We start from the raw sequence: 13190 nt of genomic DNA on the forward strand, positions 1-13190 counted from the left end.
AATACTGACTGAGAATGATGTTTTACACTGATTGAACCTTATAATGAATAGGTAATAAAATTTTGTTGGTACCCTGGAAAAACAAATACATTTCAGTCTTTTTATTTCTATAACACTTTACTTTGTTAATCTTTCATTTCAATGCATTGTGTCATGGTTTGAGATTATTGTAAAATATTCTATTGCAGTCATATATTTATAAGATTTATTGATATTTATCCATAATCCCTTCTTTGACTCCACTCTGTCCTAGTAAAAGGAACAATTGTACCTTTAAAGAGTATCACCATGGAATCTTATGGAATATGCTGTAGCTTTGAGAAAACATATATACTATTTGTATCTGCTCAGTGCTCTTTAAACTGAAAGATTAATGTAGGTAGATCAGCATTTGGATCAGTAATTATAACTGTTACTGCACTAAAAATATTTACAATTAACATGCTACTATTTACAATGCATTATGACAATACAATAAAATACACACTCCATATATATTAAGCAAAACACAAATCAATAAATTGTTATTCATTAACATTATTCAATTATCCTTCGGCTCGCATTCTGCTCTTCTAAAGTTACTCCCTCGAGGACATACAACACTTAAAATATAGTGCTTCATGAAGAGTGCAATAAAAACACCATCATTACCATTACCGTAATGGAGAACTGCAGAACAATGTTGAACTGAATTTAAACGCAGTAAAGGTATTTCAGTAAATAAACAACACACAATTTTCAAATGAATCATGCTTTATCATTTAGAAGAACATCACTGTCCCTGTACTCAGTTCAAACTGAAACAAGCCAGGTAACAACATTACCCTGACTGAAACATCTTCGAACATTTACAGAATTGCTTGTGTTTTCATCTAAAAAGTGCAATAGAAACTGACATGTTACCCCATAGACTGCCTTTATGAAGTTAAGCCAGGCTAAATGAATCCTATGGGACTGGAACAGGATGAAGGTCTTTGTGTGTGATTAAATGCTTGTCTGCTGAGATTTCATTGACTATTTATTATCTCTCTTAAACATTTCACTGAAGAGATGTACCAAAATATTTTATGACCAAATTAATTATCTGAAATTATAATTGAAATTAACAGTATCAGAAAAAATGTAATAAATGACATAAGAAAATTTACAGATTCTTTTACAGATTGATAGAATCTTATCCTCCATTCCTTAGAAAAGAGAGAACATGAATCTTTTCACAGAACTGAAAAATTATATCTAGTGCATAACAATGTCAATGGTAACACTACACAGAGACCAAGCTTGGAAAAGGATAAGGGCCCAGTACCTGATCAATCTAATCTAAGGTAAATCTAATCTCACTGAATGGCTTAACAGTGCCAAAGTGACTTTGCTCCAGCCCTATAAAGCACACATGATTTAATAAGTACAGAGAGCATGACTCAGCAAAACTCAATTCTAACTGTCAGAGGCCTGCTACAAAAGAAATGGCAGCAGAAGTACAACCTGGTTTTGGCTAGGACAGAGATGTGAGCTCCTAGGATGGGGCCTGATATGTGGGTACCTCAGGTTCTGATGTATTCAATGTGTAGCAACACATACAGAGCCCATGTAGGCATACAGAGATGTCAAAATATTAACAGTGGCATGTACCATGTGCCTGGAGGTTGTGGATTCGATTCCCGCTCCAGGTGACTGTCTGTGAGGAGTTGATGTGTTCTCCCCGTGTCCGCATGGGTTTCCTCCGGGTGCTCCGGTTTCCTCCCACAGTCCAAAAACACACGTTGGTAGGTGGATTGGCGATTCAAAAGTGTCTGTAGGTTTGAGTGAATGTGTGTATCTGATTTGCCGTCATATGTCTGGGTCAGACTTATTTTGTTCATGTCTGTGTCTTTATTCTGTCTCAATTTGTTCAGGTCTTGGCCTTGACTCTGACTCATTTGTCCAAGTCTGAGTCTTAACTTGGACTCATTTTGTCTAGGTCTCTGTTCACTTCAACACCCATGCTGAGTTATACTGCTTTAAACCAACTTTGAACATTCCTAGGCATGGAGAAAGCAAACAGTTCTTCAGACTTAACGGACAAATGATTATCAGTGTTCCTGACATGTGGCCACACATGAAGCCCTCGGTCTGAAAGTCATTAGGAATATTTCCTCAAAATGTCTTTTTCAGGCAATTCATTTTGGCATGTGTAATATGTCAGCATACAGATCAAAGCCAGGCTTGTTTGTCTTTAAGCTTGTCCAGTTTCTCTTAGTTAACTTGGAAGATTTTTTTTTTATTTGAGGCACTTAAAAATGCCATTTGGAATTTTTCTTCATTTCAAATAAAGGCTGAATAAACCTTGTGCCCAATAATTCCAGGCCTGCCATGACCATGACCAGGTTAAAACTGTTATAGAAAATGAATGAATGAATGTATACATTTTTTGCTAACAGCACATAGCTAAATCAGTTGTTGATGCGAAAGATCCTGAAGATTCAGGGCAAAAATCTCAGTGTGCTTGCCTCCTCTGTATTTATCAGGCTGCAGTGAATGAGAGCTTTGTGAATGGCTCCATTAGAAGTTATCTGAATGGGCGAAGTTACACAAACAAACCTCTCTCACATGCCAGAGTGAAAGGAAGAAAAATCTGTTTAATCTCAGACCACCGAGCATCCTAATTGATTAAATGAGCTGCATTTGGTGACTCTGAGGGTTTGTTTGTGGAGCCCACATCTGGCATATATAGCAGAGTCAGCAGTGGAAATCATCACAGTGGAGAGAAACAGACAACTAAATGGAGATATTGGAAAAAAAACTAATTTTTTTCTAATTTTTGATGTAACACAAATGATAACTATATACTCGACTTAGCTTAACACTTTTAACTACAGGCTCATTAATCCATTATTAATCTTAAAACATTTAAGATACATTTCAATTTCAGTCATTCATTCAGTAATTTCTTATATATACTAAGCAATTACTTAGACATTTCTATGTAAGTTAAAGGCTTAATATGTAGGAACTATAAAAATATAATAGTAATTATACACAGGATAAGATGTAAAATATCCTATGTCAGTCCATTAGTGCTTCACATCTGGCCCAGCCTACACTTTTCCTACCAGCAATCACAACATCACCAACTCTTCTCCAGGATCATTAGGTAAGTACCTCCCATGCTTGGTGTTTCACTGAACAAAGCTCATGACACCTTTCCATGTGTCCTCCCTGGTGACCAAGGTTGTACTTAGCCCTACTGGCACCAGTAGGCTATTTCACTGCATAAGCCTACAGTGATAACAGAGTTTACTGTGTGCTAAAGTACAGTTTTCAAAACTGTTTATAGGAAAATGACCTAACCGAAGATTGTATCATTAATTAAATATGAATTATATGCGCTGTCCATGGTGCTGAAATCAATTACTGTATGACGATCTATATAGCTCAATGTAAATTAGTGGGGAAAATATATTTCATTTCTGTCTCTTTCACATTTGAAAATATAATGGGACATGCACCATTCACCACTGAGGGCATGGGAGAAGTAGTTTTTAGTATCTGTGGGAAGTTACTTATTAATTTTGTGGAATGACAAAACAATTACCTTCAAAAAATGAAAGAAAAATAGCTATAAAAGACAACTGAATGTATCCAAGAAGAGTCTGAAGTACATAGCAAAGCTTGTGAAACAGACAGCATGAGAGAGAGATGCAGGGGGCCTGGTAACTTTAGCACTGTTGCTGCCACCGAAAACACAACATCAGGTAATGTGTTCCAGATGTAGCCATGTCCACACAGACACACACACACACACACACACACACACACACACACACACACACACACGAGTCCTCCCTCTCTAGTCTTTAAAGTGCTGGAATGCAAACTCATTGTTAACTGCAGTGAAACACAGGGAGGTTAGTAAGCGTAGCCCTACTGCACACATAACGTAGTGTGGCAATGCAAATATTGTACTAAAGTTAATGTTGCGTGGAACAAAAATCCCTCAAGTTTATAAATGGTCTAGTTTAGTGGCAGTATGGGTATGGCTTCATTATGTACTGAGGCAGAGAAGGCAATTATATTCAGGTTAAAAATATATATATATATTTATATTAAGGGTGCAGCAGTAAAAAAGCAAAGACCTTGAGTATCTGTGTACTAATGTTGTAATATGTGTTTTAACTGCATTTGACATGTGGTTTAAAAAATGAATGCACTATTTACACTAAAACAATGCTTGCTCTTCAAGTCCAGAAAATAGATCCAGATAAACAGAACAATACCACATGCCTTCAGAATAAATATACAACAATCATAAAAATAAGCAAGTAAGAAGATTCGGCACACAGCCATTGTATGGATTTGTTATGAACCTTTCCTTATGAATAATAACTACAAATACCGGGCTTTCATGAGGAGAAGGTTGAAAATGGACAAACACAGCGACATAAATACACATTTCATTATTAAGAATTATAGTTTTCTTTGTGAGTTTCTATTGCCCGATTAATTACATTTTTAGGTATTTTGTTTTTTTCTCAGGTGGCTACATTACACATAGTATAGTAGATTGTAGAAATTTCTATACAGACAAATCTCCAACAGATTTCTGGAACCCACATTGTCTTTTAGGGGGTCATTCTGCCAAGTCAGGCATTTGTAAACAATCAGACTAAGCCTGTTTATGCAACAGATTTGAGCAGTCAGGCATTTTTAAAACAAAATACAGATGTTATTGAAGAAGAGAGTTAATAATTATATATAATAGGGCTGCGTGCATGCACACCCATGTATAGACACGTGTGCATGCATAAACATTCAAACACATACACACGTACACATATACATTTTTACCCTAATCAAGTGAAGGTAATGATGATAAAAAAAGCCCTTTGATTTATAGCTGGTTTATATTTAATTCACAACAGATGCAGTCTACAAACCTTGAAAATCTAACAAAATTGTATTTTTACTTAAATAATAATTCATCATCATCTTCTTTTTTGCCGCTTAATCCATTTCATTGCTGCGGTGGAAAATATTTATTATTCATTCATTGTCTGTAACCACTTAAAGTGTGTCTGGAGCCTACCTGTAAACATTATTTTTATTATTATTATTATATTCTATGTTGTTGTTGTTGTTAAAATGACTCATAATACATAGTAAATAATACATATCATTAGTTTACACACAATTAATGACCATATTCATATCAGATCCAATAATTAATAATTTGTTATTATATTAAGAATAATATAAATGTTTAAATTCCATTTTCATTTACTTCAAAAATGAAATATAATGGTGCATGGACTATAGGATGATATTATTAACAGTATTGGCAAGTTGTATATATAAAAATTGCCAATATTGTTCATCACTATATTTAACCAAAATCCCTTTACATGTATGGTATCCATATTACAGAATTGTTCTAAATACCCCAACTGAATAAGGACCAGATATATGGGGATGAACAGTCCCATGAAACAGAGCAGAGAAGAGCATTATGTGACAGATATTAGACCAGAGAAATATGTTGAGAGGTTTTATAGATATTAAAGTATGGTTACTGGGCATGTGCTTCCTCTCTCTCACAAACAGTCCATCAATCTGCAGGCTCCACCCATCAGCTTCCTCGTGAGTGTGTGTTTCAGTCCCACTCCACATACATCAGTCTCATGTCAAACAAGCCATTTACCTGCATAAATACTGGGCCTGATTGCAAAACAAGACTAGGTGGAAGGGAACCATCAAAAATAAACAGATTCCATGCCAAGTGAAGGGGGAAATTAGGCCAGGGTTTGGCCGCCAGGGCAAACAGGAGCAGAACTGGCAGAGCTCGAGAAACCAAGGCCAAGCATAAAAGAAGGAGTGGTGGAGAAGTGATGGGCCTTTTTATTTTGTTTTGTACAGCACATGTACAAAAACAGACCATTGTGGAATGACAATGAGAGCCCTTCCCTTGGTGAAATGGTGCATAGGCTGAGTTTGTTGGTTGGTTGGATGAATGTTGAATGACACAGTAAGATTTTTAATGGTGCTGTATGAAGGGAAGAGGCAGTCAATTCAGGGGCCATTTTTGCTTCACAAAACACTGCCAACAGCTTTCAGAAGCCTTCATTGCTGTCCTATGAACTGGAGTAGATCTGGGTGCAAGAAGAACTTTTGTTTTGTCAGCTTAACGCATTAATGCATGTTTTCTTTAGCCAGAATGATGAGTAGCTCTGCAGCTGTTTCCTGCAAATATGCCTTCAGTCATTATATTCTGTGTTGTGTAATAGAAGCAGCAGAGGGGAAAAGGGGTGCAGTTATTATGATAGAAACCGGAGGATCTTAAACTCAATAAAAGGATCAAATTCAGAGGCTGCACTTAACGAAAATCAATGCTCTTGAAATATTTTCACTGTTACAAGATCAATTAACTGTTTGCACACATCATATTGAAAGTGAATTTGATCTGTAGTGGTTATTGTCCATAAGTAAGAATGTAATGTTTGACTAAAGTTTATAATGGCAAAGGGGCCTCCAATAGTTGATTTGAACTCGAGTCTATAGTGGTGCAACAACAATCAATGAAATGAAACACCTGTGGTGAAAGAAGTGACACAGAAGGAAATAATGGTGTAAAAGGTGCACACAGATCACTTTCTAGGGGATCTGTCAATTCAGGGGTTACATCCCTCTGAAGCATTTGTAGACTTCTTTTGTAGACAAATGCATCCTTCTTTTCCAGAGAAATTAAGGATCCAATGGGAGTACCCTTCACCAGCCAACATATCCCAAGGTTCATTGTATGCCAGTGAGGATTTAAGAATATAGCAGTGTCAGCAGAAGAATGAGCAGAGGCTGAGAAATATACTTTTGAATAGCGAATACAAATATTTAAGAGCAGAAATGACTAACTTTCTGTTTTGTTTGAGAAGCAAATTGAGATAAATGTGATAAAAACAGTGTTGACTGAGTCTGAGTGAGAATTCAGGACCACTTTAAAATAAGACTACACTTATATTCATTCATTCATTCATTCATTCATTCATTCATCCATTATCTGTAAGCGCTTATCCAATTCAGGGTCGTGGTGGGTCCAGAGCCTACCTGGAATCATTGGGCGCAAGGCAGGAATACACCCTGAAGGGGGAGCCAGTCCTTCACAGGGCAATACAGACACACACACACACGCATTCACTTAAACACTCACACACACACATTCACTCACACCTACGGACACTTTTGAGTCCCCAATCCACCTACCAACATGTGTTTTTGGACTGTAGGAGGAAACTGGAGCACCCGGAGAAAACCCACGCGGACACAGGGGAGAACACACCAACTCCTCACAGACAGTCACCCGGACTACACTTATAATGGTTTATAAATGGTTTAAATGCCTGTTTATCACATGGTTATTAATTAGGTTGTAAAAACATTAAAAGTCATTAATAATCATTTGTAACACAGAGACAGGAAGTGCAACAGTGACCTCTTTTTTGTCTAATACTGAAGTGTCACATCTCACTGAAAATATCAAAGACTTGAGGATTCAGTCATTTCACATGTTAAAGTAAATAACATTACCATCAGTGTCTAAAAAGACACTATATTGGTGGTTAATTCATTAAATGGTTAAACTTCTTAACAAATATGTGCTGAAGCTGACAGGATTAATGTCGACTGATGACAAAGTAAGGTCAGTATTCAGCAAGATCTGAGGTTTAACTGTAGATGGATGTGGTTTCACTATTTGGCAAACAACAGGTCACTGTTGACCTTTCTATCTGTGTTATAATTGATTGTTAATTACTATTAAAGTATTAACCACATAATTAATAACTATTAACTAACAGATTTTAATCCTTTAATAAACCTTTATAAGTGTAGTCTTATTCTAAATTGGCATTTATTTTTAATGATAATATTCTGTTTATATGAGAGAGGTGTTCAGCACCTGTTCACCTGAGAAATCTTTCATGGTCACTACTATAATAAGCCTTTCCCTTTTCCACAGTCACTGACTTTATTTTAAAGATCAGATGATATGCGAGTGTGTGGTTCCCTTCGATGGACTGGCACCTCATCCAGTGTGTGTTCCTGCCTCGCCTTTCATCTCTCACACTGTAACCCTGAACTGGATAAGCATTTACAGACACTGAATGAAGGAATGAAGTTCACCCTGTATTTTTATGCTACAGAACTGCTGTGGAGGAGAACACAGAACCCATCAGGAAAAGTAGAAACAAAAAAAGAGAAAGACCAAAGAGAGAAAGAATGTTCTTCCTTCTTTAAAAATAACTAAAAATGTAATCAATTAAATTAAACTACAGCAAAGTATAATGGTTTTGTGTTTTGTCACAAAAATTAAATAAATGAGTGCGTAATTATAATTCAAATAAATTAAAATAGCTCCATATATAAGGCACTTTATTAAATCAGTCCAATTGCAGCCATCTGGAGGGAACAGGTAAAGGCAGGAACAGCTAGTGACACAAACAGGAAATCCACCATAGAGCAGATTGACCCATTTCAGTTCAGCTTTCGAAGTCTCCACAGCCTTCAAAGGATATACTTTCATAGACAAAGTCCTTCAAAGAATGCTGCCCCTGAATTGCGACACAGCTCCACAATATCTGTGCATTTTGTAGTTCTATAATCACAGGCATTGGTCCATATGGTGCTTTGCCTAATGTTTGCTCTTTTCACTGTTATTCAATGGTAAGTGCCCCCCCCCTCCCACCAGACAGCCACCACAGAGCAGGAATTAATTTTTAATGGTCAGTCATTCTCAGTACATCAGTGACCTGGTGGTGGTGTGTTAATGTGTGTTGCACTGGTACGAGTGGATCAGACATAGCAGTGCTGTTGGAGTTTTTAAACATTGTGTAAACTCACTGTCCACTCTGTTAGACAAATATACCTCATTGGTCCACCTTGTAAATGTAAAATCAGACACAGTAACTCATTTGTTTCTGCACAGTTTGTGTTGGTCATCATTTAGTCTAATCTTTCATCAGTGAATACTGGGCGTGGCCCACAAGATGCTGCTATATGCATATTTGCATATTGGATAACAGGGTGAAAGGGGGCTAAGAATGTATGCAGAGATACACATATGTTCAACCTATATTTTAAGTTGAGCTAGCCTCTCAAATAGCTCTAGGCGTCAGTGTTCAGTCCAAATGAAATGCACTTTATTAAACTCAGACCATGTCTATTTGGGAAATTGGTGCACCATTAAAAAAAGGGAGTTTACTTTATTTTGTTGTTGTTTTTGATTTTTTTTTTAGTTCTCTTTAATCTTTACTCACTTAGATATTTTCATACTTATACACACTACCATCAGCCAAACATTTGTTACACCCACTTAAATAGCTTATTTCTTTCCTTTCCTCTTGTCTTGTCTTAACATTGACTGTTGGAGATTCATACACATTCCTCATATTAATTTACCCATAGTAATTTGAAGACATACTGAGTGTAGTCCCATCTTTTTGTTTTGCTTTCTAAAGTACATTAAATCCTAATTTTGAGCATTTGTACAAACTTGCATCTGGTCTGTCTAAACCTTTGACTGGTATGGTGCCTTACAGTGTAATTTCTCCACAGTGCTTGAATAATTTATAATGCTTACTAAATTGCCAATCTAATAATTAATAACTGTATATAAACCCTAGAGACAAAAGGGTTGTGTGTTAAGCCTTAATGATGGTTCATCATTTGGCCAGTCAGATATGAAGTTTAAGCAGATATTTATGACAGCTACCATTATAAAAATATATATATATATATATATATATAATCATAAATGCTAGTATTATAATTTACTGAAATATTTATCTCCTTAAAGTTTCTTTTGGTTGCAGTTTTTCTTCTCAGTCACGCTCAGTCTAGTTAAGAGCTTAAAGACTTTACAGTGGGGTTTTTTTTTTTTTTTTTTTTTTTGTGCTACATAACTATTTACATGATATCACTAGGGCTTCCTGACTTTAAGAGAACAACTGAACACTTGATCAGAGAAAGCAGCAACTCTGACAGTTGTTTGGTTAAAGGAGATATGGATTTTACAGCCCTCCAAACATTTTATCTCTCAGTGCATGAGCTTGGCCAGATAACTGATAAATAGCCTCCTCCAGAGGCATGAAAAGTTCTTGCAGGGTGCACACTAACTGATCAAATGCGAGGGCAATTGCTCTTCAGTGGTGATGGTTTCCAGGCCAAATATACAGAGCACCATGGCTGAACTATTGAAGGAATAACAGCAGCAGTCGGGGAGAAATCTCCTACTATGAAAATGTCTCAGGTTGGTATTCGTCCAGACAGTAATGTGTGCTCCTTATTATCCTCTTTAAAGCCATGGCTAGTTATCGGCCAAGCGTCTTTTCTGTTGGCCTGGAAAGGAGCAGCCTCCCGCAGTAAAAGAAGAAGATGGATGGATGGCGTCTGGCTGCATGCTCTGAGAAGACTATTAATCAACAAAACTCATGTAGAGCAAAGAGAGTAGCTTTGACATTAGTGCAGAGGGGGTGACATGCAACTCTACTCAAAGAAAACTAGATTTGTTTTCCATCAGTGATATTTATTTATAGACCAGTGATGGCTTCAAAATCCATTTCAACCAAAGATATTAATAGTATTTCTGAGGCTTTTACAGAAATAAGATAACATTTTTATAAATGTGCTGAATTCAAATTTATATTTCTAAGTAGAAGGCTTAGAAGAATTTTATAATCTTAATATTTAAATATGAACTTGTTTAATGTTTAAAGAAATTATTATTATACAGGGGGTCCTCGACTTACGACGTTGATCCGTTCCTACGTCGCATCGTAAATCGATTTTCGGTGTGTATGTTGGAACATACGTACATACTGTACGTAAATAACATACTGTAAGCACTCATCCTATCCTAACACCTATCCTCCTCTGTCCCGAGCCCCGTAACCGTGTATTCTTCCGCCGCGCACACCAAACACGAAATTCGCATTATGATGTTTACGACGCATAACCACTTAAGTTGAAACAAGGCTTTATACAGTAAATGGGAGATGTGCCGTAACCACGAAACATCGTAACTCGGGACTGACGTAACCCGAGGACCTCCTGTATGTGTAATGATACACAAATGATTAGACTTGATACAATAAAATACTATTCACATCTGATGCACTGACAACAATCATATTCTCAACATAAGCATGGAACACAAGCTAACAGGGTAGCCATTAAACAGTAATATGATCAAATATATTATGCTGCAATAACATTTAGTACACGACAATATTTATTCATTCGTTCATTATCTGTAACCTGGGCGCAAGGCAGGAACACACCCTGGAGGGGGTGCTAATCCTTCACAGGGCACACACACACACACCTACGGACACTTTTGAGTCACCAATCTGCCTACCAATGTGTGTTTTTGGACTGTGAGAAGAAACCAGAGCACCCAGGTCCCTGGAGCTGTGTGACTGAGACACTACCTGCTGCGCCACCGTGTTGCCCACATGACGATATATTAAATTTAAAGAAATAGTAAAACCAAAGTAAGGACTGTTTGTGTATACTCACCTGGTTGTCCATTTCAAAGTCTGTCTTCAGCTGTGACATGTCTTTCACTGGTGGCTTCTCCAGACTGCGGCAAAGGAGCCATGTTACCAGCCCAGCGATGAACATGCCAATGTCTGGGATGAACACCCGGATACCATTACCTGCATCTGCCCCACGGACACTGTAACAAAACACACATATACAGTATATGGCTAAATAATGTTTGCACTGTGCTGGCATTAGATGCGGGGATGTCCTGTATATGCATCCCTCTTAAAAAAAAAAAAAAGGCTTTTTTTTGTCTTTTTTTGACATGTTTAATCAGTACTTTACTTTTCACTAATTTTGGTGTTTGTTTTTCTCCGGTAAAGTCATTGTTGAGCTCTCACATATGCAGAATTAGAGTTGTGATTAGATATTCATGGAGGTGATCCAGCTCTAATCTGCCACATTTTTTGACTTAGGCAAACCACAATAATAAAAAAAAAAAAATAAATATAATAATAAAAAGAAAAAGTCAGAGTGTTGTAAGATTTCAGTAAGCTGTAAGATCCCAAAACATTGTCCCATTTGTACTTGTATTTGTCAGTACCTGATAAGGAAATAAAAAAAGTGTTTTCAGGTCATTTCCTACTGTCAACCTTCACAATAATTTCTGTCACAAAAACAAACAAATGTCTTCATCTGATGAGCTGAGGCAAAACAAAAGTATATTAAAATGAAATCAAAAGCAATCCATGGAACTCTAAATTGCTATGGAACACTTCAGACTTCAGTGAGATATATGATTATTTGAGCTTAGTTTGTCAGCTTGAAACTAATAAATATTGATAGCTAGGAAGCAAGACCCCTAATCAATCTGGACAATCTGGACAGTTTAGACCTGTACTTCAATAGCTGTAGATAATAATAAATTGACAGGCCTGTGGACAATGCAAGTGCTGAAAGGCAAATAAAAATGAATTTTACATGTACATGGAACACGTATTACAAAGTTCATCACCAGGCTTTCTGTTCAGCTCAGCCAATATGAAACATGGTGTGTAAAAATCCAGTAATTAGAAAAGGCTCATTCGATTCAAATAATTCCTTCTGCAGCCAAAATGTGTCAGATGCAGTTTTTCTACCACACACACACACTTACTACATTGTACAGTTTCAGGAATTCTGTTCATTGCTGCCAACATAATGTATGCTGTATAAAAATGAAGCAATTAGGAAGGCGCATTTGAATCATATAAGTCCCACCTGAGCCAAATGGTGTCGTATGAAATGATTTTTAATGCAACAACGAGTACCAGTACTTCTTAAAACACACACACACACACACACACACACTCCTGCCCCACAATAAAGCCCTGCGATTCTCAGTGTCCTTGGTTAAAGTGCAGTATGTCTGGTTCTCATTTCCACACTCCAGTGAGCTTCAGTGTTTTTGCAGTTTTGCCCAGCTCAGGTCCCCTGGCTCACCAGGAGTTTTAATGAAACCAATCCATTGAATCCCTCCACTGGTCTCTCTTTAAAGAGGTGTGTGTTTCCCTTCTAAAAACCAAATCTCCACTTGTTTCATACTCACTGGGTCTGTTAAGACACCCCTCAGCTGCTGAAGGCCTCGTTTTCAGATCTATAAAAGAGTTTACATGGTGAAGATTAAGTTACACTGCTGCAGA

At 37.0% G+C, this 13190-nt stretch overlaps 1 protein-coding gene across 1 annotated transcript in view; it reads right to left on the bottom strand.

The window, feature by feature from the left end:
* LOC136708148 (piezo-type mechanosensitive ion channel component 2) overlaps positions 1-13190 on the bottom strand; it is a 113682-nt gene that overhangs the window by 39251 nt on the left and 61241 nt on the right. Inside the window, exon 5 of the mRNA XM_066682451.1 lies at positions 11542-11701. Coding sequence (XP_066538548.1) covers positions 11542-11701 — 160 coding nt within the window. The remainder of the gene's footprint in view (positions 1-11541; positions 11702-13190) is intronic.

The sequence above is a fragment of the Hoplias malabaricus genome, chromosome 10 (genome assembly GCF_029633855.1).
Source record: "Hoplias malabaricus isolate fHopMal1 chromosome 10, fHopMal1.hap1, whole genome shotgun sequence".
NCBI lineage: Eukaryota > Metazoa > Chordata > Actinopteri > Characiformes > Erythrinidae > Hoplias > Hoplias malabaricus.